We start from the raw sequence: 23,433 nt of genomic DNA on the forward strand, positions 1-23,433 counted from the left end.
GCTGTGAGTGGAGCTGCTGTTTCTGAGGTTCCTTCCACAGGTGACGTAGTTTATTCTTTGGCTGGCTGCTCTATTTAACTCCTCTTAGATCGTTACTCCATGCCAGCTGTCAATGTTCTTGTACTGGTTCAGTTCGCTCTTGGATTTTTCTGGTGACCTGTCTACTCCAGCAGAAGCTAAGTCCCTGCTAGTTAATTATTTGTTCATTGTTTCCTTGTCCAGCTTGCTATCATGATTTTGCCTTGCTAGCTGGAAGCTCAGGGATGCAGAGTGGCACCTCCGCACCGTGAGTCGATGCGGAGGTCTTTTTGCACACTCTGCATGGTTTTTTTGTAGTTTTTTTGTGCTGACCGCAAAGATACCTTTCCTATCCTCTGTTTGTTAAGTCTGGCCTCCCTTTGCTGAAACCTGTTTCATTTCTGTGTTTGTGACTTTCATCTTAACTCACAGTCAATATATGTGGGGGGCTGCCTTTTCCTATGGGGAATTTCTCTGAGGCAAGGTAGGCTTTATTTTCTATCTCTAGGGCTAGTTAGCTCTTAGGCTGTGAAGAGGTGTCTAGGCAGAGTTAGGTACGCTCCACGGCTATTTCTAGTTGTGTGATAGGATTAGGGGTTGCGGTCAGCAGAGCTCCCACTTCCCAGAGCTTGTCCTGTGTGAGTTTAACCATCAGGTCGTTCCGGGTGCTCCTAACCACCAGGTCCATAACAGGGCGCCCTAGCTTGCCCAGTTCCCCAACTTACTTCTGATGGTGAAGATGCCGAGGCCACATACTTTGCCTTAGCTCCTGAATCCACCTTCAGTCTGTACACTTTCCCCACCCAGGGGAGAAGGCAGTAGTAGTGTACTGTAGTACACTAACCAGATTTAAAAGGTAATAAGACCAGGAATAAAGGAAAATACCAAACAAATATACTCACATAAAAAGTAGAGGAATACTCCAGGGACTGGAGGATGGGGAAAAAAATCAAAGTAGGAGAAGAAGGGGAATTATCACACATTCAAAAAATAGCAACAGTTTCAGATAAATCCAACAAACTCCTCCTCAAACAACAACAACAACCACAAACCACCATCTCCATCCATGCAGCATAATCTAACTCTGACAATGAGTGCTAGCCAGGAACCAGATTATATAGGAGAGGGGAGTGGCTAACTGAACAGCTGAGAACCTTAATGCAGGAAAGCTTCCAAGAGCTCTCAACTGAGCAGATTAACCCCTGCACTGCTAAAAGAAACCTGCACCATTTAATATGAAGGTGACATGCTTCTAAACAGAGCAGGAATAGGAGAAATCAGACGCTGCGGTCTTCTGACTCCTCTCTGTCACAGTAAACCCGTGATCATTATAGAGGTGACATAATTCACAATCATTTTATAGTACCTCCAAATTCAAGTTCCTTTACATCGTAGTTCTCGGACTCCACGATCACTGCAGACACTTCCCAAACTGTGAAATACAAGAAGACAACAGATGATGAGTTACTCAATACATGTCACACAACCAAGTAGCAATTGTTAGCCGGCAATCACGGCAATAGTGGACATGTGCCAAAGGTGGGCTCAAGAGAATTCTAGGTTTGTCAAGCCAGCTAATGATGGATTTATTAAGACCGCAGATAGAATTTGTAAACTATTACCTCTAGTAAAATGTTATTCCCATCTTTTTGAATAGGTATTGTTGGATAATGCTTGTAAATAATTTTGCAGTTCACTGCTTATTAAAATTTTCATCCATTCTTGAGATAGTAACATTTTTTTGTTTGCAATTTATTTTGCCTTGAAGACCGACCATCTCTGCTAAACAGCTAGAACGTGGACAGCACTTACAAGCTCTACTCTACTGAGCATATAAGCAGTGTTTTGAAGATTGTCAGGTTTGCTGGAACTCGTTGTTACCTCTTAATCCTGGCCAGCTTCAGCACAGTGTTTACAAGCCAAACAGCAGCGGTGGTCGGTCTCCTAAACGACGAGTGTAAATACACTCCTTAACATTTTCACAACATCTCAAATCAGTATCAAGCATGAGCACCACGGAAATACCTTAGGATAATAATGGTTGTTGTAAGAATGATTTGCTGCTCAAGTGCATTCAGTGTAAGAGATCATCAAATTCCTCTTCTGCCAGCTCCTGTGCAAAAAATGGTGAATAATGACGGCCCAGATGTGCTCAATGAGGGACAGTCGGAAACTATGCAGGCCATGTTTTAGGCCGCTCACACTGCTCACAATAGTACGAGCAATATGCTACCTGGCATTGTCCTGCTGTAAAATGGCTCTTGGGACACTTTCATGTCGACAAGGTGGTCTCCAGACCAAACTCCGGCTATCAGTGGGTTCCAAGACAAACTCGGGACTCATCGCTGAGCAATAAAAGCGGATGAACCTCATTTCCAGCCTCCATTGGCAACTTGCTCTACACTATGATAACCTTTGAGAGTGGTGGTGTGAGGTCAATGGAACATCTGTAGGTGGACGTCCGGCTTGTAGGCCGTATGTCAGCCAAATGTCTTTAATTATGCAGATACTGTTTAACGCCTTAGGTTTGGTATGTAATGCCCAATTTCATAGAAGGGATCAGTACATGCCATTTTTCAAATCTTATGAGACCCCAAGAAGACCTCTTTGTGGCGTTGTCCATGTGGAGACGCCATACCGGTCCTACTCAAGTGATTATGGTGTGGAGTGGCATAATGTTGGTGCACTGGACCTCTCTAGTCTTCATAATGTCCTAAATGTGCTACCATGGCCTGCAGCGTCTCTAGACTTGTCTCACATCCAAGCATCTGGCATTTCATTGGTTGGCAACTGCAAAAAGACCTGCCAGCAGCGGATCTTGATGATTGGCCCAAGTGCATTCAGAACATTTCCCAGACAACCACTGATAACCTCACTGATAGAAGCCAAGCTGTGTAAGTGCGGGGATTTCTGCACGTAGCGCTCATACCCCATCCTGAATAAATTGAGATGTTTTGACAACTTTGCTTCCATTTTTTGTCATTTGTATTTCTATAAATCAGTGACTTTTTCTTCTTGGTGGTGCAATTTCAATGTTGAGGCATGTATCTCAAGAACGGGTGCAAGTTTTAGGAAGCAGGACATTGTAAAAGTGATTGTTTTTCCAAGCATGATCCAACAATATCCTTCTATGAAGATGGAAATAGCACTTTAATGCAGCCATGATCTGGCTGTAACAGTTTAGGCCATAACTTTACGCACTAAGTCTCATTATGTGGGCACGTTAGCGATTTCGCCTGTTAGCTCCTGGATCAGAGTCTGTGAAAATAGCGCCAATAGCTGTCAGCACACGCTGCTATTCTGGACGGCCAACACTCAATGCACAAATAGAGACTTTCCCCCACAACACTAAACATGCCATCTGCCCAACAACAGGTCCCTTCCTTCATACCCGACATTGTACAGCCGCATTTGCCCTTATTATGGCCGAAACACCTGGATCTCCCACAGTTCAGCTGCTTAGTGCAGCCACAATTTGGTCACCTAAGGCTACTTTCAAACTAGCGTCGGACTCGGCCCGTCGCAGTACGTCGGGCCAAGGTTCCGACGCTAGCAGTGTATGCGCCGCACAACGGAGGCACCGGATGCATTTTTCCTGCGCATCCGCTGCCCCATTGTAAGGTGCGGGGAGGTGGGGCGGAGTTCCGGCCGCGCATGCGCGGTCGGAAAAAGCGGTCCGTCGGCAGCAAAAAACGTTCCATGTAACGTTTTTTGCTCCCGGCGGTCCGCCACAACCGTCGCACGACGGTTGCGACGTGTTTCAATGCGTCGCTAATGTTAATCTATGGGGCAAAAACGCATCCTGCAGACAACTTTGCAGGATGCGTTTTTTCCCATAAACGACGCATTGTGACGTATTGCAAAAAACGCTAGTGTGAAAGTAGCCTAAATGTCTGGAGAGTTTTCAGTTGTATTATACATAATAGTGATCACTAAAAGGTGATAATAATGTAGGCACAGATATTGCTGTTGTCTGTCTCTTTCTGCAAATACAGCTGCCATAGAAAGTACTGATTCATTGCTTCTCCCGGTACATAAAGTAGGAAAATGTAGTTCTTCCACCCGGTCTCTAACCACACTTAGAACTACTCTACTTTTTCTATAAGTAATGTTGCCCCAAACAGTACTGCTTCCTTGTCTCTGACTCCATATCACAAAGATACATATAGTACTGTCTATAATTAACTGTAATTCATATAGGCACAGATAGTATTGCCTCCTGGTCTCTATGTACATGATATAGGAATATATCGTACTCCCATCCCTTTATGTAAATTATGACAGTGCAGACATATCTGTACTCTGAGTTTGCTAGTACAGTCCCTGAAAATTTAGGGTTTTTTGGGGTCCAAAGGGATAGGGGAGTTAGCAGGAGGGTAGTACTTTTAACATCCTTAGATAGGGGAATTAGCAGCAGGGTAGTACTTTTAACGTCCCTATTCCCTTAACAAAAATGATAAAATGTGCAGACAGTCCTGCTTCCCTGTCTCTATGAAAATGCTGTAGGCCCAGATAACACTGCCTCATTATCTCTATATACAAATGATGTAGGAACAGATAGTACTGCATCCCTGTCTGTGTAAATTATGTAAGAGTGGATATCACTGCCTCCCTGTGTCTATGAAATTAATTTGGATAGTACTGTTACCTGTCAGTTCATGTAAATTATGAAATTGAAGCTAAAGATCGGGAGGCAGTACTATGTAAATGATGTCGGAACAGAGTACTGCCTTACTGTCTCTATAGAAGTTATTTAGGGACAGATAGTACTGCCTCTCTGTAAATAATATGGATAGTACTGCCTGTCAATAGCTGTAAATAATGAATGTTTATATAGCACTTGCTCCCTGTCTCCATGCAAATAATGTAGGAACAGATCGCGCTGCCTCTCGGTCTGTGAGTAAATTATATGGATAGCACTACCTACCGTCATTACGTGTAAACGATGTAGGCATAGATAATACTGATCCCCTTTCTCTTAAGTAAATGATGTAGACATAGATAGAGACAGGGGAAAATGGCCATCCACCAACGTTCACCATCCAACCTGATGGAACCCGAGAGGATCTGCAGGAAGAATGGCCGAGGATCCCCAAATCCAGGGGTGAAAAACTTGTTGCATCATTCCCAAGAAGACTCATGGCTGTACCAGCTCAAAAGGGGCTTCTACTCAATACTGAGCAAAGGGGCTGAAGACTTATGATCATGTGATATTCCAGTTTTTCTTTTTTAATACATTTGCAAAAATTTCTACATTTCTGTTTTTTTTCAGTCAAGATGGGGTGCAGAGTGTACATTAATGAGAAAAAAAATGAACTTTTTAGAATTTGACAAATGGCTGCAATGAAACAAAGAGTGAAAAATGTAAAGGGGTCTGAATATGTTCTGTACCCACTGTAGATAGTGCTGCTCCTGTCTCTTAAGTAAATGATGTAGGCATAGATGGTAACCTTGTCTCTATGTAAATGATGTAGGCATAGATAGTACTACACCCCAGTCTCTAAGTAAAGGATGTAGGTATAGATGGTACTGCTCCCCTGCATCAGTAAATGATGTAGGCATAGATAGTGCTGCTCCCCTGTCTCTAAGTAAAGGATGTGGGCATAGAAGGTGCTGCTCCTGTCTCTAAGTAAATGATGTAGGCATAGATAGTGCTGCTCCCCTGTCACTAAGTAAAGGATGTAGACATAGATAGTGCTGCTCCCTTGTCACTAAGTAAATGTAGGCATAGATAGTACTGCTCCATTGCTAAGAAAAGGATGTAGACATAGATAGTGCTTCTCCTGTCTCTTGAGTAAATGATGTAGGCATAGATAGTGCTGCACCCCTGTCTCTAAGTAAAGGATGTAGGCATAGATAGTACTGCTCCTGTCTCTTAGTAAAGGATGTAGGCATAGATAGTGCTGCACCCCTGTCTCTAAGTAAAGGATGTAGGCATAGATAGTGCTGCACCCCTGTCTCTAAGTAAATGATGTAGGCATAGATAGTGCTGCACCCCTGTCTCTAAGTAAAGGATGTAGGCATAGATAGTACTGCTCCTGTCTCTTGAGTAAATGATGTAGGCATAGATAGTGCTGTGTTCCAGTAGAGTCTGTCAGGGAGGGCGTATCAACAAATATGATATCTAATAGAATTATGGGGTAAATTGCATTTCTTTCCTTCTTTTTCATGTTTCCAAGTTCACATGCTAGAACATTTGTCTGCTGTCCATGCTCTAATGGAGCGATTTGTGTTAGTTCAGTAGCCGGAAACATAGCCCCAGGCCACAACAAATCTGGTACTCAATGACCCCACACAATGAGGGGACACTGCTAGCTAATGCTGGGGCTGTTATTTAACCCCCTGCACAGTCAGAGAGGTTCGTAAAATCCGCCAGAAGTTTAATTAGGATGTTCAAGCAATTATCCTACAGGGATTAGGCCGGCATGCAGGACTTTGAATTTTGGCTCTGAATCTCTGTGGTAAAATTAGCATAGATGTAGATAATTGATTTAAGAGGGACACCAAATAAAATGTTCATGCTTCATAAGCCTCCAAGCAAGCATGTGATCAGATTAACTAGACTCGTCTCTCACAAAATCCGCCGTGTAAACTAGCCATGCATCATCACTTTGAGAACTTTCTTAACATACGAGTTCTTCCTTTTAAAGTATAGCTGTGAGTTAAATAAATGGTAAAATACAAACATGGACGTCATGTAATAAGAAATGATGAAACCAATCTCCATGACTGATTACTGTAGAGGTCTATAGCACAATATAAAGTAGATAGTTGTGGTAACCGATGAAAACTTTACTAAACAATGCATATATAGCAGGGGTGGCCGGCTAGTTCCATACTTGGTGCTCGGATTTGGGGCTTCTGCCAGCAAAAAAATAATGGACAAGTTTAGTGTATATCTACGTCATACTTGGCAACTCTGCCAGTAGGTTTAGGTGGCTCCTGGAAGAAGAGGACACCTCCCTAACTTCTGGACAAGTTGGCAAGTTTAAGAAGAGGAGACATCCCTAACTCCTGGACAAGTTGGCAAGTTTCACAGGTGCCACTGAAACCTCCAATAAAGCAGATCTTCAGGAAAGTTTCTATCCCCCTTAGAGGTTGTAAAAGAGGGATGGATTGGTGGAGACATGGAGGAAGTGTGGCTCAAAAAATAGATGTGGACACGGAAAAAAAAAGAAGAAAATTTTGGCACAAATTGTGGCAAAAAATGCCACAACAGAAAAAGTGGGTGGTATATTGTCTCGGAGAGTCTAGATCTGAGAGCCTCATACAGATAATGATTCATTATTACAGATTATCCTCCTCCGATCTCTGTTCCTGAATCTCTTAGGCTACGTTCACATTAGCGTTCCGCTAATGTGCGTCGCTGTTGCGTCGGCGACGCGCCCCTATGTTTAACATGGGGGACGCGTGCGTTTTTTTTTGTTACGTTTTCCGACACGTGCGTCGTTTCAGACGCTAGCGTCGGACGCAAGAAAATGCAACAAGTTGCATTTTTCGTGCGTCCGATTTTCGTCAAAAAACGATGCACGCGTCGCAAAACGCAGCGTTTTTGCGTGCGTTTGCGCGCTTTTTTTGTGCGTCGTGCGTTGCGTCGCCGACGCAGCGGCGCGCAACGCTAATGTGAACGTAGCCTTAAGGTACCTTCACACATAACGATATCGTTAACGATATTGTTGCTTTTTGTGACGTAGCAACGAGATCGTTAAGGAAATCGTTCTGTGTGACAGCGACCAACGATCAGGCCGCTGCTGGGAGATCGTTGGTCGCTGAACAAAGTCCAGAACTTTATTTCGTCGCTGGATCTCCCGTCGACATCGCTGGATCGGCGTGTGTGACACCGATCCAGCGATGTCTTCACTGGTAACCAGGGTAAACATCGGGTAACACAGCTGTCTGTGTGACAGTTAGTCAGTCTTTCTGGCAGAGTGCACATTGTCCAGCGACTCCATGTGCGGGTCTCCACTGCCTTGTCCACTACAATCCCACACATGTCCTAGTCCTGATGCTGCCGACATACATAGAATTGCGATTCCTGGCAAAAGAAGAGGTTCCAATCCAAGAAGGAAGTTCTCTAATCCCATTATTTTCTTGGACACAAGTCTAAATAACCAAACATTCCAATAGAAAATGAAGACAGCACCTCATACGTTGGTGAAAAATCGCAGTTCCTTTTTTCTGCCCTTTGTGGCGATGTTTCGATCTACATGAACATTTGATCATGTAGATCGAAACGTCGCCACAGAGGGCAGAATAAAGGAACTGAGATTTTTCACCAACGTATGAGGTGCTGTCTTCATTTTCTATTTGAATGTTTGGATGTTTTCCAGGAAGGACTCTCTGGAACTGACGTGCGCCTCTCTTGCGGGTAATAGTTAACCCTTTATTTGCTATGAGGTGCTGTGAATTGTTTATTCTTTTATCAAGCCTAAATACATCTATGTTTTGAGAGGCTGGAAAAATGACCCAGGCACATAAGGAGCCCCTGGATTGTGCCAGTTAGTAATACATCCAAGAAGACATGTTGCCACACTTGAGCTGCACAGCGCTGCAGCCATTTCCCGAGCCACATAGTACCAAAATTAATATGCTGACCATGAGGTTCTATTAGCCCATTCAGTACCTTGTACAGTAATGTATGCACTTCCTTAGGATGGGAACAAATCACATCTGTGTCCCTGCCCAGAACGCAGTCTGGGGCTTGCATCTGAATACCCGAAATTTGTGATATCGATGTACCCATAAAGAGCCACTGATGTCAATGAGTCTATAAAGATGGACACAGTCAGGAGGGGAGGTTAAATGATGTCCATAGTTTAATATTTCAGACTACACTGACGTCAATGGCTCTGTTCGGGGTTACGCATGAATCCTGATTTTCAGGCATTTGTGCAAAATTTCCCGAGAGACAAAGTCATCATTAAGTGCATAGCCAGCTCCATGATCCTGTAATTTATTTTCATGGTGGAGAACATCTCTCCATGACTACAATAAGACATACTTCTATTCCAAATGCAGATACAATATATTAGACCATGGGGGCAATAACGAGTATGACAGACATGGCAGCTGCTATGGAGTCTGGCTGAACCTGGGGCCATCTCTTCCCACAGGTAATAGTTAGTGATCACTGGGAATACTGGGGAAGTGGTAAATTCAATACTGATTGGTGACCAAAACAAAGGAGATCGAAGAATGGAGGAAAGGCAACAGGGTTGTCAGTGAGTGCGGGCATGGTGGAGCCAGGCCCCCTTGACTGCATGACTATGGAGCCCCATTATAACTCGCTATGCCCCTAAATTCAACGTCACTGAATGAAATGTACCCATATATTGGAGCCATTAGGTAGAACGGTTTGTCATTTCTATTGTTTTTTAATGGAAATTTCTCATCTATTTTTGCATTCTCGTGAATTTTCTGGGATCCAAGGGGTAACGTTTCTCCTTGCGGAGAGTGACACGTCAAGCATGCCGAGGTGAGGAGACTTTTAAGCCGCAATTCTCCTCTGTGAAATATGCAACTTGTCTCTTCAGAGAGGAAAAACACTAGAACTCTAGTGCCACCTATAAGAAGTAGCAATCTTAAAGTCAAGATCGACTCTCCAACAAGAATGGTCTTTCATCTCTATACAGAAGCTTCACCTACAGATTTCCCTCCATGACCCTCACCGTGAATCGCAGATGAATCACACTGTGACCGCGTTACTCATTTACACGTAAACACAAAGGCGCCGGAGCAGATGTTCCATTTGCTGGCAGTGGGTCCGGATGGTGGAAGGCTCATCTGCGGAGAACCGACCTGCAAGCACGAGGGATGTGTTATTCCAGTGTCCTCCCAGAATAAATCCTGTCTGCGCCAGTCTAATGTTCTCATTTTTTCAGGAGCACAGTAAATAAATGCGTACAGTGCGTGTGAGAGGACGGGACACAGACGGGGAGCATATATCAAGAAGAATCCTTCCATATATAGGAACAGAAGCAGGTTCCACCACGAAGAATATGTCCCTTTACATACAGATACCACAAACAGTGATAGATTTAGCAGAGCAGAGGTTTGCATTTCATACAACTATCGGAGATCTGGAATATGGTTTTATATAAAAGTGCAGGTAAAAATTCTGCATTATCTGAAGGTACACAGTAAAGCCCAAAACAGCTAAAAGGGTTGACACATGAAAAAAGAGACAGGTGATACATTAGGACCTGTCACTTGGCCTTGGCATTAATATGTATTTTTTTTACTTGGTGTAAATGTCGTTGTTCTCCTGAATCCGGCGATATTTTTCTTTTCTTCCTGTGCCTCTCCATTCCAGAGATATGGCCTCCTTTTCCCTGTACATAAATTTACCGTAGTCTTTTCAAACAACTGGGCATGGTCCTCAAAAACACACCCACAAATTGTTAAGGACCACGCCCACTTGGTTTATATACAAGTAAAAAGGAGGCCATATCTCAGGAACAGAGAGGCGCAGAAACACAAGAAAAACAGCGCCGGAATCAGGAGAACAGCCGCATTACACCAGGTGAAAAAAATATTACATATCTACACCAACGGATAGGTGCTCTTTAAATGACAAATACAGCCCTATTAATCTGTACCTCAACTCTGTGCTATGAACCTTCTGTCTTGTTACTTTGCAGCTGACAAATCAAGAAGTGATGTAATTTCCTAAATAAACCATCATTTCCTATTGTGAACTTACAGGGGAGATCTAATTTTCTCACATTTTTTCCCAGATGACACTACCCGAGTTATAAGTCTCCCTACACCAACCTGGAAGTTTTGACAAGGAGAAATAGTAAACTATAGACTTCTTATGGTGGAAAGTAAACGCTGCGTTATAATTGCCTATGCACAATACAGAAACATATGGTAATTGCAAATTAACCAAATTTCATATATCACATGGCTAAGTGATCAGCTCCACAGTCGGTCATGAATGGAGGTCGCTCGTTTTGTGGTGTGTTATCATAACTCGGGGTCATCCCATGATCGAGGCCAACACAGTAAATATGGTTGATCATAGACTTAATGCAGCAGTATGGTTGGCTCCCTCATTCTTCATTTTGCAGGACCATCGGCCATACTGGTGCTATGATGGAGAGCATAGCAATCTTCTTACTACACGTCGGCATTCTGGGCGCCTCTTCTGATTATTAGGCTCCCTCAATGTTATGGCTACACCATGATGGACGTTGAGGGACCTACCGATTAGAAGAGGAGATTGCCATCAGGTAATTAAAACACAGCAGTGACCTGTTCCTGGTGCCAATTAGTCCTGGCAGTCAGTGAATCGTTTTGTCCAGTGAGAGATTTAGTTTGAGGACCAACAACAGCAAGTGATGCATATTATTTTCTAAAACTAGGGCCAGGTGGCATCTCCAACTACATTGGCCCAAGATGCATCCTTGGACTTCGAGGAATGCAGCAAGATTCACCTGTCAGAAGTGTAGACTAGTGGCCCTTTTAGAAGAAAAGGTGCGGGGTCTGGAAGAAAGAATAACAACTTTGAAACTCATCAAAGAGAATGAAGACTTTCTAGACAGAACAGAAGCATCTCTACTGGTCACAGAAGGTGAAAAAAGTGTCAGAGAACCTCCAAAAGCAGATGAGTGGAAGCATGTGACCAAAAGAAGCAAGAAGACCATGGAGAAATCACCAACCACACAACTGAAGAACCGATATCAAATCTTTGTAGAGGATGAAGATGGCACACCTAAGAATGAAGCAATACCAGCAAGCAAAAAAGAAAAGGGCACACAGCAACAAGTGACAGCAAAAAGTACAGCCAAGAAGCAACGAAGAGTGGTGGTGGTGGGAGACTCACTACTGAGAGGCACAGAAGCAGCCATCTGCAGACCGGACATAACTGCAAGAGAAGTATGCTGCCTTCCAGGTGCGATGATCAAGGATGTGACCGATAGGATACCAAAGCTCTTCAGCTCCAAGGACGTCCACCCATTTCTTCTGATACATGTTGGCACCAATGACACGGCAAGGAAGGACCTACCGACAATCTGCAAGGACTTTGAAGAGTTGGGGAAGAAAGTAAAGGAACTGGATGCACAGGTAGTTTTTTCTTCTATCCTTCCAGTAGACGGGCATGGCACCAGGAGATGGAACAGGATCCTTGATGCAAACAACTGGCTAAGACGATGGTGCAGACAACAAGGATTTGGATTCCTGGACCACGGTGTGGTGAATTACTGGTATGATGGACTCCTCGCCAGAGACGGACTACACCTCAACAAACCTGGGAAACACACATTCGCCAGAAGACTCGCTACACTCATCAGGCGGGCGTTAAACTAGAAGAAGAGGGGACGGGAAGAAAAACATTAGACTCGAACAAAGACGACCCAGGAAAACATACTCAGAAGGGAGGTAAGAACATTTCTAAAACAATCCACAGTGAGGAGATTGGAACAAAACAAAATCCTCTAAACTGCATGCTCGCAAACGCCAGAAGCCTGACAAACAAGATGGAAGAATTAGAAGCAGAAATATCTACAGGTAACTTTGACATAGTGGGAATAACCGAGACATGGTTAGATGAAAGCTATGACTGGGCAGTTAACTTACAGGGTTACAGTCTGTTTAGAAACGATCGTAAAAATCGGAGAGGAGGAGGGGTTTGTCTCTATGTAAAGTCTTGTCTAAAGTCCACTTTAAGGGAGGATATTAGCGAAGGGAATGAGGATGTCGAGTCTATATGGGTTGAAATTCATGGAGGGAAAAATGGTAACAAAATTCTCATTGGGGTCTGTTACAAACCCCCAAATATAACAGAAACCATGGAAAGTCTACTTCTAAAGCAGATAGATGAAGCTGCAACCCATAATGAGGTCCTGGTTATGGGGGACTTTAACTACCCGGATATTAACTGGGAAACAGAAACCTGTGAAACCCATAAAGGCAACAGGTTTCTGCTAATAACCAAGAAAAATTATCTTTCACAATTGGTGCAGAATCCAACCAGAGGAGCAGCACTTTTAGACCTAATACTATCTAATAGACCTGACAGAATAACAAATCTGCAGGTGGTTGGGCATTTAGGAAATAGCGACCACAATATTGTGCAGTTTCACCTGTCTTTCACTAGGGGGACTTGTCAGGGAGTCACAAAAACATTGAACTTTAGGAAGGCAAAGTTTGACCAGCTTAGAGATGTCCTTAATCTGGTAGACTGGGACAATATCCTCAGAAATAAGAATACAGATAATAAATGGGAAATGTTTAAGAACATCCTAAATAGGCAGTGTAAGCGGTTTATACCTTGTGGGAATAAAAGGACTAGAAATAGGAAAAACCCAATGTGGCTAAACAAAGAAGTAAGACAGGCAATTAACAGTAAAAAGAAAGCATTTGCACTACTAAAGCAGGATGGCACCATTGAAGCTCTAAAAAACTATAGGGAGAAAAATACTTTATCTAAAAAACTTATTAAAGCTGCCAAAAAGGAAACAGAGAAGCACATTGCTAAGGAGAGTAAAACTAATCCCAAACTGTTCTTCAACTATATCAATAGTAAAAGAATAAAAACTGAAAATGTAGGCCCCTTAAAAAATAGTGAGGAAAGAATGGTTGTAGATGACGAGGAAAAAGCTAACATATTAAACACCTTCTTCTCCACGGTATTCACGGTGGAAAATGAAATGCTAGGTGAAATCCCAAGAAACAATGAAAACCCTATATTAAGGGTCACCAATCTAACCCAAGAAGAGGTGCGAAACCGGCTAAATAAGATTAAAATAGATAAATCTCCGGGTCCGGATGGCATACACCCACGAGTACTAAGAGAACTAAGTAATGTAATAGATAAACCATTATTTCTTATTTTTAGTGACTCTATAGCGACAGGGTCTGTTCCGCAGGACTGGCGCATAGCAAATGTGGTGCCAATATTCAAAAAGGGCTCTAAAAGTGAACCTGGAAATTATAGGCCAGTAAGTCTAACCTCTATTGTTGGTAAAATATTTGAAGGGTTTCTGAGGGATGTTATTCTGGATTATCTCAATGAGAATAACTGTTTAACTCCATATCAGCATGGGTTTATGAGAAATCGCTCCTGTCAAACCAATCTAATCAGTTTTTATGAAGAGGTAAGCTATAGGCTGGACCACGGTGAGTCATTGGACGTGGTATATCTCGATTTTTCCAAAGCGTTTGATACCGTGCCGCACAAGAGGTTGGTACACAAAATGAGAATGCTTGGTCTGGGGGAAATTGTGTGTAAATGGGTTAGTAACTGGCTTAGTGATAGAAAGCAGAGGGTGGTTATAAATGGTATAGTCTCTAACTGGGTCGCTGTGACCAGTGGGGTACCGCAGGGGTCGGTATTGGGACCTGTTCTCTTCAACATATTCATTAATGATCTGGTAGAAGGTTTACACAGTAAAATATCGATATTTGCAGATGATACAAAACTATGTAAAGCAGTTAATACAAGAGAAGATAGTATTCTGCTACAGATGGATCTGGATAAGTTGGAAACTTGGGCTGAAAGGTGGCAGATGAGGTTTAACAATGATAAATGTAAGGTTATACACATGGGAAGAGGGAATCAATATCACCATTACACACTGAACGGGAAACCACTGGGTAAATCTGACAGGGAGAAGGACTTGGGGATCCTAGTTAATGATAAACTTACCTGGAGCAGCCAGTGCCAGGCAGCAGCTGCCAAGGCAAACAGGATCATGGGGTGCATTAAAAGAGGTCTGGATACACATGATGAGAGCATTATACTGCCTCTGTACAAATCCCTAGTTAGACCGCACATGGAGTACTGTGTCCAGTTTTGGGCACCGGTGCTCAGGAAGGATATAATGGAACTAGTGAGAGTACAAAGGAGGGCAACAAAATTAATAAAGGGGATGGGAGAACTATAATACCCAGATAGATTAGCGAAATTAGGATTATTTAGTCTAGAAAAAAGACGACTGAGGGGCGATCTAATAACCATGCATAAGTATATAAGGGGACAATACAAATATCTCGCTGAGGATCTGTTTATACCAAGGAAGGTGACGGGCACAAGGGGGCATTCCTTGCGTCTGGAGGAGAGAAGGTTTTTCCACCAACATAGAAGAGGATTCTTTACTGTTAGGGCAGTGAGAATCTGGAATTGCTTGCCTGAGGAGGTGGTGATGGCGAACTCAGTCGAGGGGTTCAAGAGAGGCCTGGATGTCTTCCTGGAGCAGAACAATATTGTATCATACAATTATTAGGTTCTGTAGAAGGACGTAGATCTGGGTATTTATTATGATGGAATATAGGCTGAACTGGATGGACAAATGTCTTTTTTCGGCCTTACTAACTATGTTACTATGTTACTATGTTACTAAGATGCTGTGACAAGCTCCTCACAACTATGTGGTATGTGGAGAAGGCCAGGAATGGCAGCCACAGAAGGTATCCCAACAATCCGGTCATCTGAAATATGGATTCACTATGAAATATTAGGAGTAAAAAGAAATATGTGACTGAAGTGTGAGTTCCGGCAGATTGTGGTTATGGTCAGTGTATGTAGAAGCTTCTGCTACAGACTAGGACATTCCTAGTTTTACCTCCCCTTCAGCTTCCTCGGGAGAGGAATGTAACAGCTGGTCCTAGACATATTTGATGTGACACTTTTTTGTTTCGCGTTTAAAATTAGGACCCCTGTGTTATCACTTAGTGCGGAGTACACAGCGATCAGACCTAAATAGCCCTGCATGGTATGAAAACAATGAGGGGCATTAAAAAAAAAGTCACTTTCCTTGGAGCTTAGGATCTCGAGATTTATAATAGAGTGACTGTATCGTATCAGTAATTTCTAAAGCTCTCATGAAGTATATGCATATGGGGCCCCATAATTTTTGGCAGATTCTTCGATTGACAGTCATCTCTCTGGATTCCTCCATGCCAGACTCCTCTGCTGGTGACTTAGCTCACCAAGGACAAAACAATCGGCAGTCTGAAATCGACTCATCCAAGCCCCGAATTCGTCAGGTTCGGTCAACGTTAGTTTAATATTTATGGGGCCCTTTACTCCTCCTGTGAAGCTCAGCCACAGACTGGGCATCATAGGAGACCTGAGAAGTCAATATATAATGTAATACTGTCTAACAGCTATCAAACACAGGTTCAACTCTGTAAGGAGGACTAAAAATATAGTAAATGAAATACAATTCTAGGGAAGCACAGGTTTAAGAAGACTGTTAAAAATATATAGAAATGGACCCTTGTTTGTGGTAAGGTAATTTAAATCCATCTAGATCAGTGTTTCCCAAACTCTAGTCCTCGTGGCCCCCAACATGTCATGTTTTCAGGATTTCCTTAGCATTGTACAGGGGATGGAGGTATCATCGAGACATCAGGAATTGTCTCACCTGTGTAACACTGGAAATTCTGAAAACATGACCTGTTGGGGGCCGTGAAGACTGGAGGTTGGGAATCACTGATCTAGATGAATAGGAGCTCAGCTGAAGTACCAAGAGCAGCCACTGCACAGAGTATGGCGCTGTGGTGTTCAGCGCCATGAACAGCGGATCGGTGAGGTGCTGGTTGTTGGATGAATCTCCCCTCGGTCTCGTGTTTCGGTGCCTGGATGGAGAGCAGTGGATGTACGAATCTGGTGGAATCTGAAGACATCCTGCCGGGAGCACTTTGCCGCTGCAGGATCCCGTTAGCTTAATAGCACTAGGATGATGACTTCGTTGACCCCTGCGGCAGCTTCATTCTCAGGAGGGGCTGTATAAATCAAACAACTCTTCAATACATTTCTAGATCTCCGCTCTACAATCATATTGTGTTGATGGATTAGTACAGACTCCTCGATGAACCTAGCCGGTGGCCTCCAAATAGGCGTTTGGGTCACACGACGTTTATTCCTCAAGGCAAAAATCATGACCGGTTTTTGGAACACTTTGATCCTTGTAATTAAATCAGTTCAAGCGCAAAAGAACATAATGAAATGATGACGGTAATGATGTTATATAGATAAAGCTCTGCCGAATATTAGGAGAAAACAACATCTAAAAGCACCAGACATCGTAATGTTAAAGGGAACGTGGCAACCATTTGATGCCTCCGAACCATAGGCAGATCCTGACCGTCTGCTTCTTTATGGAAAGCGAGGTCTTACTCTGTAACACCATAGCATTAAAATGAAAAAACAGCTGGACACAGGGAAAGTTCAGGAACGAGGAGTCCACTTTGTTGTCCTAACGTCTCCTCTCTCGGCTCAGCGGGTTTCTGCCCAGTGGATTCCTCTCCCATAATTTTGTAACCCTTTGACAACATTAGCCATACATGCACGATGGATGTGTGCACTGCATATAAGGAGCAGGCTCAGGTGCTGAGCAGCAAAAAAGCAGGAGAAAAACTATCACCTATATCAACTGTGTAACTACCGGTATATAAGCACATAAGTAATGGAGTACTACGCAGAATTTTTGTATTATTATTTTCACAATGGATGTAAAACCTAACATGCAGGTAGTATGTAAAAGAGGCAAGTAGCAGCCTGTTTTACCCGCTGCTGGTTCAGAGCAGACCACTCCAGCCAGCGATTCAGCTGCTCCATATCAACATAGCAGCTCTTCCTCTTCTGCTCTGTCAATGGGGTGTGACTGCTGCCATCATTCTGATTGAAAGCAGGCTCCCCGCAGTTAGGCAGCAGGGAGGCGGCTGTCACTCAGAATGACATTGGTAGTCATGCTCCATTAATAGAGCAGAGCGGAAGAGAAGCAGCTGCTCTGTTGAAGCAACGTCAGCGGAAGCCACTGAATCGACGGCAAGAGCGGTCTGCGACTTGTGAAGATCGGTGCTGGGCACAAGAGGCAAGTAGTTGGCAACTACCGGCCGGTTACTCCTTAGGCCCATGGTAAAAAAGGGGTTATCCAGGACTATTTAATTTTATGTCCTAAAACTAATACAGGCAACCGATATTCAACCTACGAAAATAGTCCAATATGGTCCTGAGCTTAAAAACAACCTCGTCAGATGTTAGATATGGCATTGACTACTGTAATGTCCTGCACATGGGTTAGATGGCATAGCTTATCAGAAGAACTATGCTACATTTCTAATTAGAGGTGTTTGCTAACATTGTTACACCTACTACATATTGGGACAGGATCTTGGAGATGGAGATACTCCTTTAACTTATCACATTGGAGCTTATTGAGGATAAATCATATTGTTTGGCCTAAATAACCGCTGACATCTCCAAGTTATTTTTCTATATTTTCCTATTGATTTCTAGATAAGAATCCTCTGAGGCAAAGTTCCCTAGAAGGTCATGAAATGATTACACGATAATGACGGCTATTTTACTACCTCCAAATATGTAGCACAGGACATCACATCTTCACTTTCACACTAGAGTCGTAACAGTGAGACAAAACATAGATGGCCTGAAACGTGTTCCAAGCTTCTCAATGTCCTTTCCAAGTGGATTGTTTTTTCCACAGCAAGACATTATACGATGTACAGAATACACCAGACCATGCCTGTATGTGGTGCACAACTGCAGATAAAAGGAATGTTAAAAGGAGTCTTACAGCACAAAATGACTGTTCAAACCAAGCACAGGCATTTGGGGCACCATAGACGTGGCCGAGCAGTTCAGTGCTCTGTCCCACTTTCCGTCTAGGTCTCCCTCTTTATTGACAGTTCTGACATTACAGGAATCAGAGAATGAATATATGAAAAAAAGTAAGTGGGAAGATGCACTGAACTGCTTGGCCACACCAAGGATGCGGTAAGTGCCTGTGCTTCGTTTGAACAGTCATTTGTGCTGACGCTCTGCAATGTACGTGCGATTGTGCACCTGTTCAAGTAAACAGCTTAAACCCCTTTCTGAAATTAGACGTACTATTAGCTGACATCCGGCACTACAGGTCCTTCTCAAAAAATTAGCATATAGTGTTAAATTTCATTATTTACCATAATGTAATGATCACAATTAAACTTTCATATATTATAGATTCATTATCCACCAACTGAAATTTGTCAGGTCTTTTATTGTTTTAATACTGATGATTTTGGCATACAACTCCCGATAACCCAAAAAACCTGTCTCAATAAATTAGCATATCAAGAAAAGGTTCTCTAAACGACCTATTACCCTAATCTTCTGAATCAACTAATTAACTCTAAACACATGCAAAAGATACCTGAGGCTTTTATAAACTCCCTGCCTGGTTCATTACTCAAAACCCCCATCATGAGTAAGACTAGCGACCTGACAGATGTCAAGAAGGCCATCATTGACACCCTCAAGCAAGAGGGTAAGACCCAGAAAGAAATTTCTCAACAAATAGGCTGTTCCCAGAGTGCTGTATCAAGGCACCTCAATGGTAAGTCTGTTGGAAGGAAACAATGTGGCAGAAAACGCTGTACAACGAGAAGAGGAGACCGGACCCTCTTTACATAGAGGGGTTTGTCTCTATGTAAAGTCTTGTCTAAAGTCCACTTTAAGGGAGGATATTAGCGAAGGGAATGAGGATGTCGAGTCCATATGGGTTGAAATTCATGGAGGGAAAAATGGTAACAAAATTCTCATTGGGGTCTGTTACAAACCCCCAAATATAACAGAAAGCATGGAAAGTCTACTTCTAAAGCAGATAGATGAAGCTGCAACCCATAATGAGGTCCTGGTTATGGGGGACTTTAACTACCCGGATATTAACTGGGAAACAGAAACCTGTGAAACCCATAAAGGCAACAGGTTTCTGCTAATAACCAAGAAAAATTATCTTTCACAATTGGTGCAGAATCCAACCAGAGGAGCAGCACTTTTAGACCTAATACTATCTAATAGACCTGACAGAATAACAAATCTGCAGGTGGTTGGGCATTTAGGAAATAGCGACCACAATATTGTGCAGTTTCACCTGTCTTTCACTAGGGGGACTTGTCAGGGAGTCACAAAAACATTGAACTTTAGGAAGGCAAAGTTTGACCAGCTTAGAGATGCCCTTAATCTGGTAGACTGGGACAATATCCTCAGAAATGAGAATACAGATAATAAATGGGAAATGTTTAAGAACATCCTAAATAGGCAGTGTAAGTGGTTTATACCTTGTGGGAATAAAAGGACTAGAAATAGGAAAAACCCAATGTGGCTAAACAAAGAAGTAAGACAGGCAATTAACAGTAAAAAGAAAGCATTTGCACTACTAAAGCAGGATGGCACCATTGAAGCTCTAAAAAACTATAGGGAGAAAAATACTTTATCTAAAAAACTAATTAAAGCTGCCAAAAAGGAAACAGAGAAGCACATTGCTAAGGAGAGTAAAACTAATCCCAAACTGTTCTTCAACTATATCAATAGTAAAAGAATAAAAACTGAAAATGTAGGCCCCTTAAAAAATAGTGAGGAAAGAATGGTTGTAGATGACGAGGAAAAAGCTAACATATTAAACACCTTCTTCTCCACGGTATTCACGGTGGAAAATGAAATGCTAGGTGAAATCCCAAGAAACAATGAAAACCCTATATTAAGGGTCACCAATCTAACCCAAGAAGAGGTGCGAAACCGGCTAAATAAGATTAAAATAGATAAATCTCCGGGTCCGGATGGCATACACCCACGAGTACTAAGAGAACTAAGTAATGTAATAGATAAACCATTATTTCTTATTTTTAGTGACTCTATAGCGACAGGGTCTGTTCCGCAGGACTGGCGCATAGCAAATGTGGTGCCAATATTCAAAAAGGGCTCTAAAAGTGAACCTGGAAATTATAGGCCAGTAAGTCTAACCTCTATTGTTGGTAAAATATTTGAAGGGTTTCTGAGGGATGTTATTCTGGATTATCTCAATGAGAATAACTGTTTAACTCCATATCAGCATGGGTTTATGAGAAATCGCTCCTGTCAAACCAATCTAATCAGTTTTTATGAAGAGGTAAGCTATAGGCTGGACCACGGTGAGTCATTGGACGTGGTATATCTCGATTTTTCCAAAGCGTTTGATACCGTGCCGCACAAGAGGTTGGTACACAAAATGAGAATGCTTGGTCTGGGGGAAAATGTGTGTAAATGGGTTAGTAACTGGCTTAGTGATAGAAAGCAGAGGGTGGTTATAAATGGTATAGTCTCTAACTGGGTCGCTGTGACCAGTGGGGTACCGCAGGGGTCAGTATTGGGACCTGTTCTCTTCAACATATTCATTAATGATCTGGTAGAAGGTTTACACAGTAAAATATCGATATTTGCAGATGATACAAAACTATGTAAAGCAGTTAATACAAGAGAAGATAGTATTCTGCTACAGATGGATCTGGATAAGTTGGAAACTTGGGCTGAAAGGTGGCAGATGAGGTTTAACAATGATAAATGTAAGGTTATACACATGGGAAGAGGGAATCAATATCACCATTACACACTGAACGGGAAACCACTGGGTAAATCTGACAGGGAGAAGGACTTGGGGATCCTAGTTAATGATAAACTTACCTGGAGCAGCCAGTGCCAGGCAGCAGCTGCCAAGGCAAACAGGATCATGGGGTGCATTAAAAGAGGTCTGGATACACATGATGAGAGCATTATACTGCCTCTGTACAAATCCCTAGTTAGACCGCACATGGAGTACTGTGTCCAGTTTTGGGCACCGGTGCTCAGGAAGGATATAATGGAACTAGAGAGAGTACAAAGGAGGGCAACAAAATTAATAAAGGGGATGGGAGAACTACAATACCCAGATAGATTAGCGAAATTAGGATTATTTAGTCTAGAAAAAAGACGACTGAGGGGCGATCTAATAAACATGTATAAGTATATAAGGGGACAATACAAATATCTCGCTGAGGATCTGTTTATACCAAGGAAGGTGACGGGCACAAGGGGGCATTCTTTGCGTCTGGAGGAGAGAAGGTTTTTCCACCAACACAGAAGAGGATTCTTTACTGTTAGGGCAGTGAGAATCTGGAATTGCTTGCCTGAGGAGGTGGTGATGGCGAACTCAGTCGAGGGGTTCAAGAGAGGCCTGGATGTCTTCCTGGAGCAGAACAATATTGTATCATACAATTATTAGGTTCTGTAGAAGGACGTAGATCTGGGTATTTATTATGATGGAATATAGGCTGAACTGGATGGACAAATGTCTTTTTTCGGCCTTACTAACTATGTTACTATGTTACTATGTTACCCTGAGGAAGATTGTGGAGAAGGACCGATTCCAGACCTTGGGGAACCTGAGGAAGCAGTGGACTGAGTCTGGTGTGGAAACATCCAGAGCCACCGTGCACAGGCGTGTGCAGGAAATGGGCTACAGGTGCCGCATTCCCCAGGTAAAGCCACTTTTGAACCATAAACAGCGGCAGAGGCGCCTGACCTGGGCTACAGAGAAGCAGCACTGGACTGTTGCTAAGTGGTCCCAAGTACTTTTTTCTGATGAAAGCAAATTTTGCATGTCATTCGGAAATCAAGGTGCCAGAGTCTGGAGGAAGACTGGGGAGAAGGAAATGCCAAAATGCCTGAAGTCCAGTGTCAAGTACCCACAGTCAGTGATGGTGTGGGGTGCCATGTCAGCTGCTGGTGTTGGTCCACTGTGTTTCATCAAGGGCAGGGTCAATGCAGCTAGCTATCAGGAGATTTTGGAGCACTTCATGCTTCCATCGGCTGAAATGCTTTATGGAGATGAAGATTTCATTTTTCAGCACGACCTGGCACCTGCTCACAGTGCCAAAACCACTGGTAAATGGTTTACTGACCATGGTATTACTGTGCTCAATTGGCCTGCCAACTCTCCTGACCTGAACCCCATAGAGAATCTGTGGGATATTGTGAAGAGAAAGTTGAGAGACGCAAGACCCAACACTCTGGATGAGCTTAAGGCCGCTATTGAAGCATCCTGGGCCTCCATAACATCTCAGCAGTGTCACAGGCTGATTGCCTCCATGCCACGCCGCATTGAAGCAGTCATTTCTGCCAAAGGATTCCCGACCAAGTATTGAGTGCATAACTGAACATTATTATTTGTTGGTTTTTTTGTTTGTTATTAAACACTTTTATTTGATTGGATGGGTGAAATATGCTAATTTATTGACACAGGTTTTTTGGGTTATCAGGAGTTGTATGCCAAAATCATCAGTATTAAAACAATAAAAGACGTGACAAATTTCAGTTGGTGGATAATGAATCTATAATATATGAAAGTTTAATTGTAATCATTACATTATGGTAAATAATGAAATTTAACACTATATGCTAATTTTTTGAGAAGGACCTGGATGTGTCAGTAGTGGTCACGGACCACCCCCGGCACATTAAACCGCATGTTCCGGCGGTATAGGGAAGCATCATGCAGGGAGGGGGCTCCCTGCGTGCTTCCGAGACCCTCGGAGCAACACAATGTGATCGCGTTGTTCCGAGGGTCTCCTACTTTCTTCTCCCTGCAGGCCCCGGATACAAAGTGGCCGCGG

The 23,433-nt window shown here is 42.9% G+C and overlaps 1 protein-coding gene across 1 annotated transcript in view; it reads right to left on the reverse strand.

The window, feature by feature from the left end:
• Positions 1-23,433, reverse strand: part of JAM2 (junctional adhesion molecule 2) — a 147,434-nt gene that overhangs the window by 60,034 nt on the left and 63,967 nt on the right. Inside the window, exon 2 of the mRNA XM_069760877.1 lies at positions 1,385-1,450. Within this exon, the coding sequence (XP_069616978.1) occupies positions 1,385-1,450 (66 nt within the window). The remainder of the gene's footprint in view (positions 1-1,384; positions 1,451-23,433) is intronic.

The sequence above is a fragment of the Ranitomeya imitator genome, chromosome 3 (assembly GCF_032444005.1).
Source record: "Ranitomeya imitator isolate aRanImi1 chromosome 3, aRanImi1.pri, whole genome shotgun sequence".
In the NCBI taxonomy this organism is placed as follows: domain Eukaryota; kingdom Metazoa; phylum Chordata; class Amphibia; order Anura; family Dendrobatidae; genus Ranitomeya; species Ranitomeya imitator.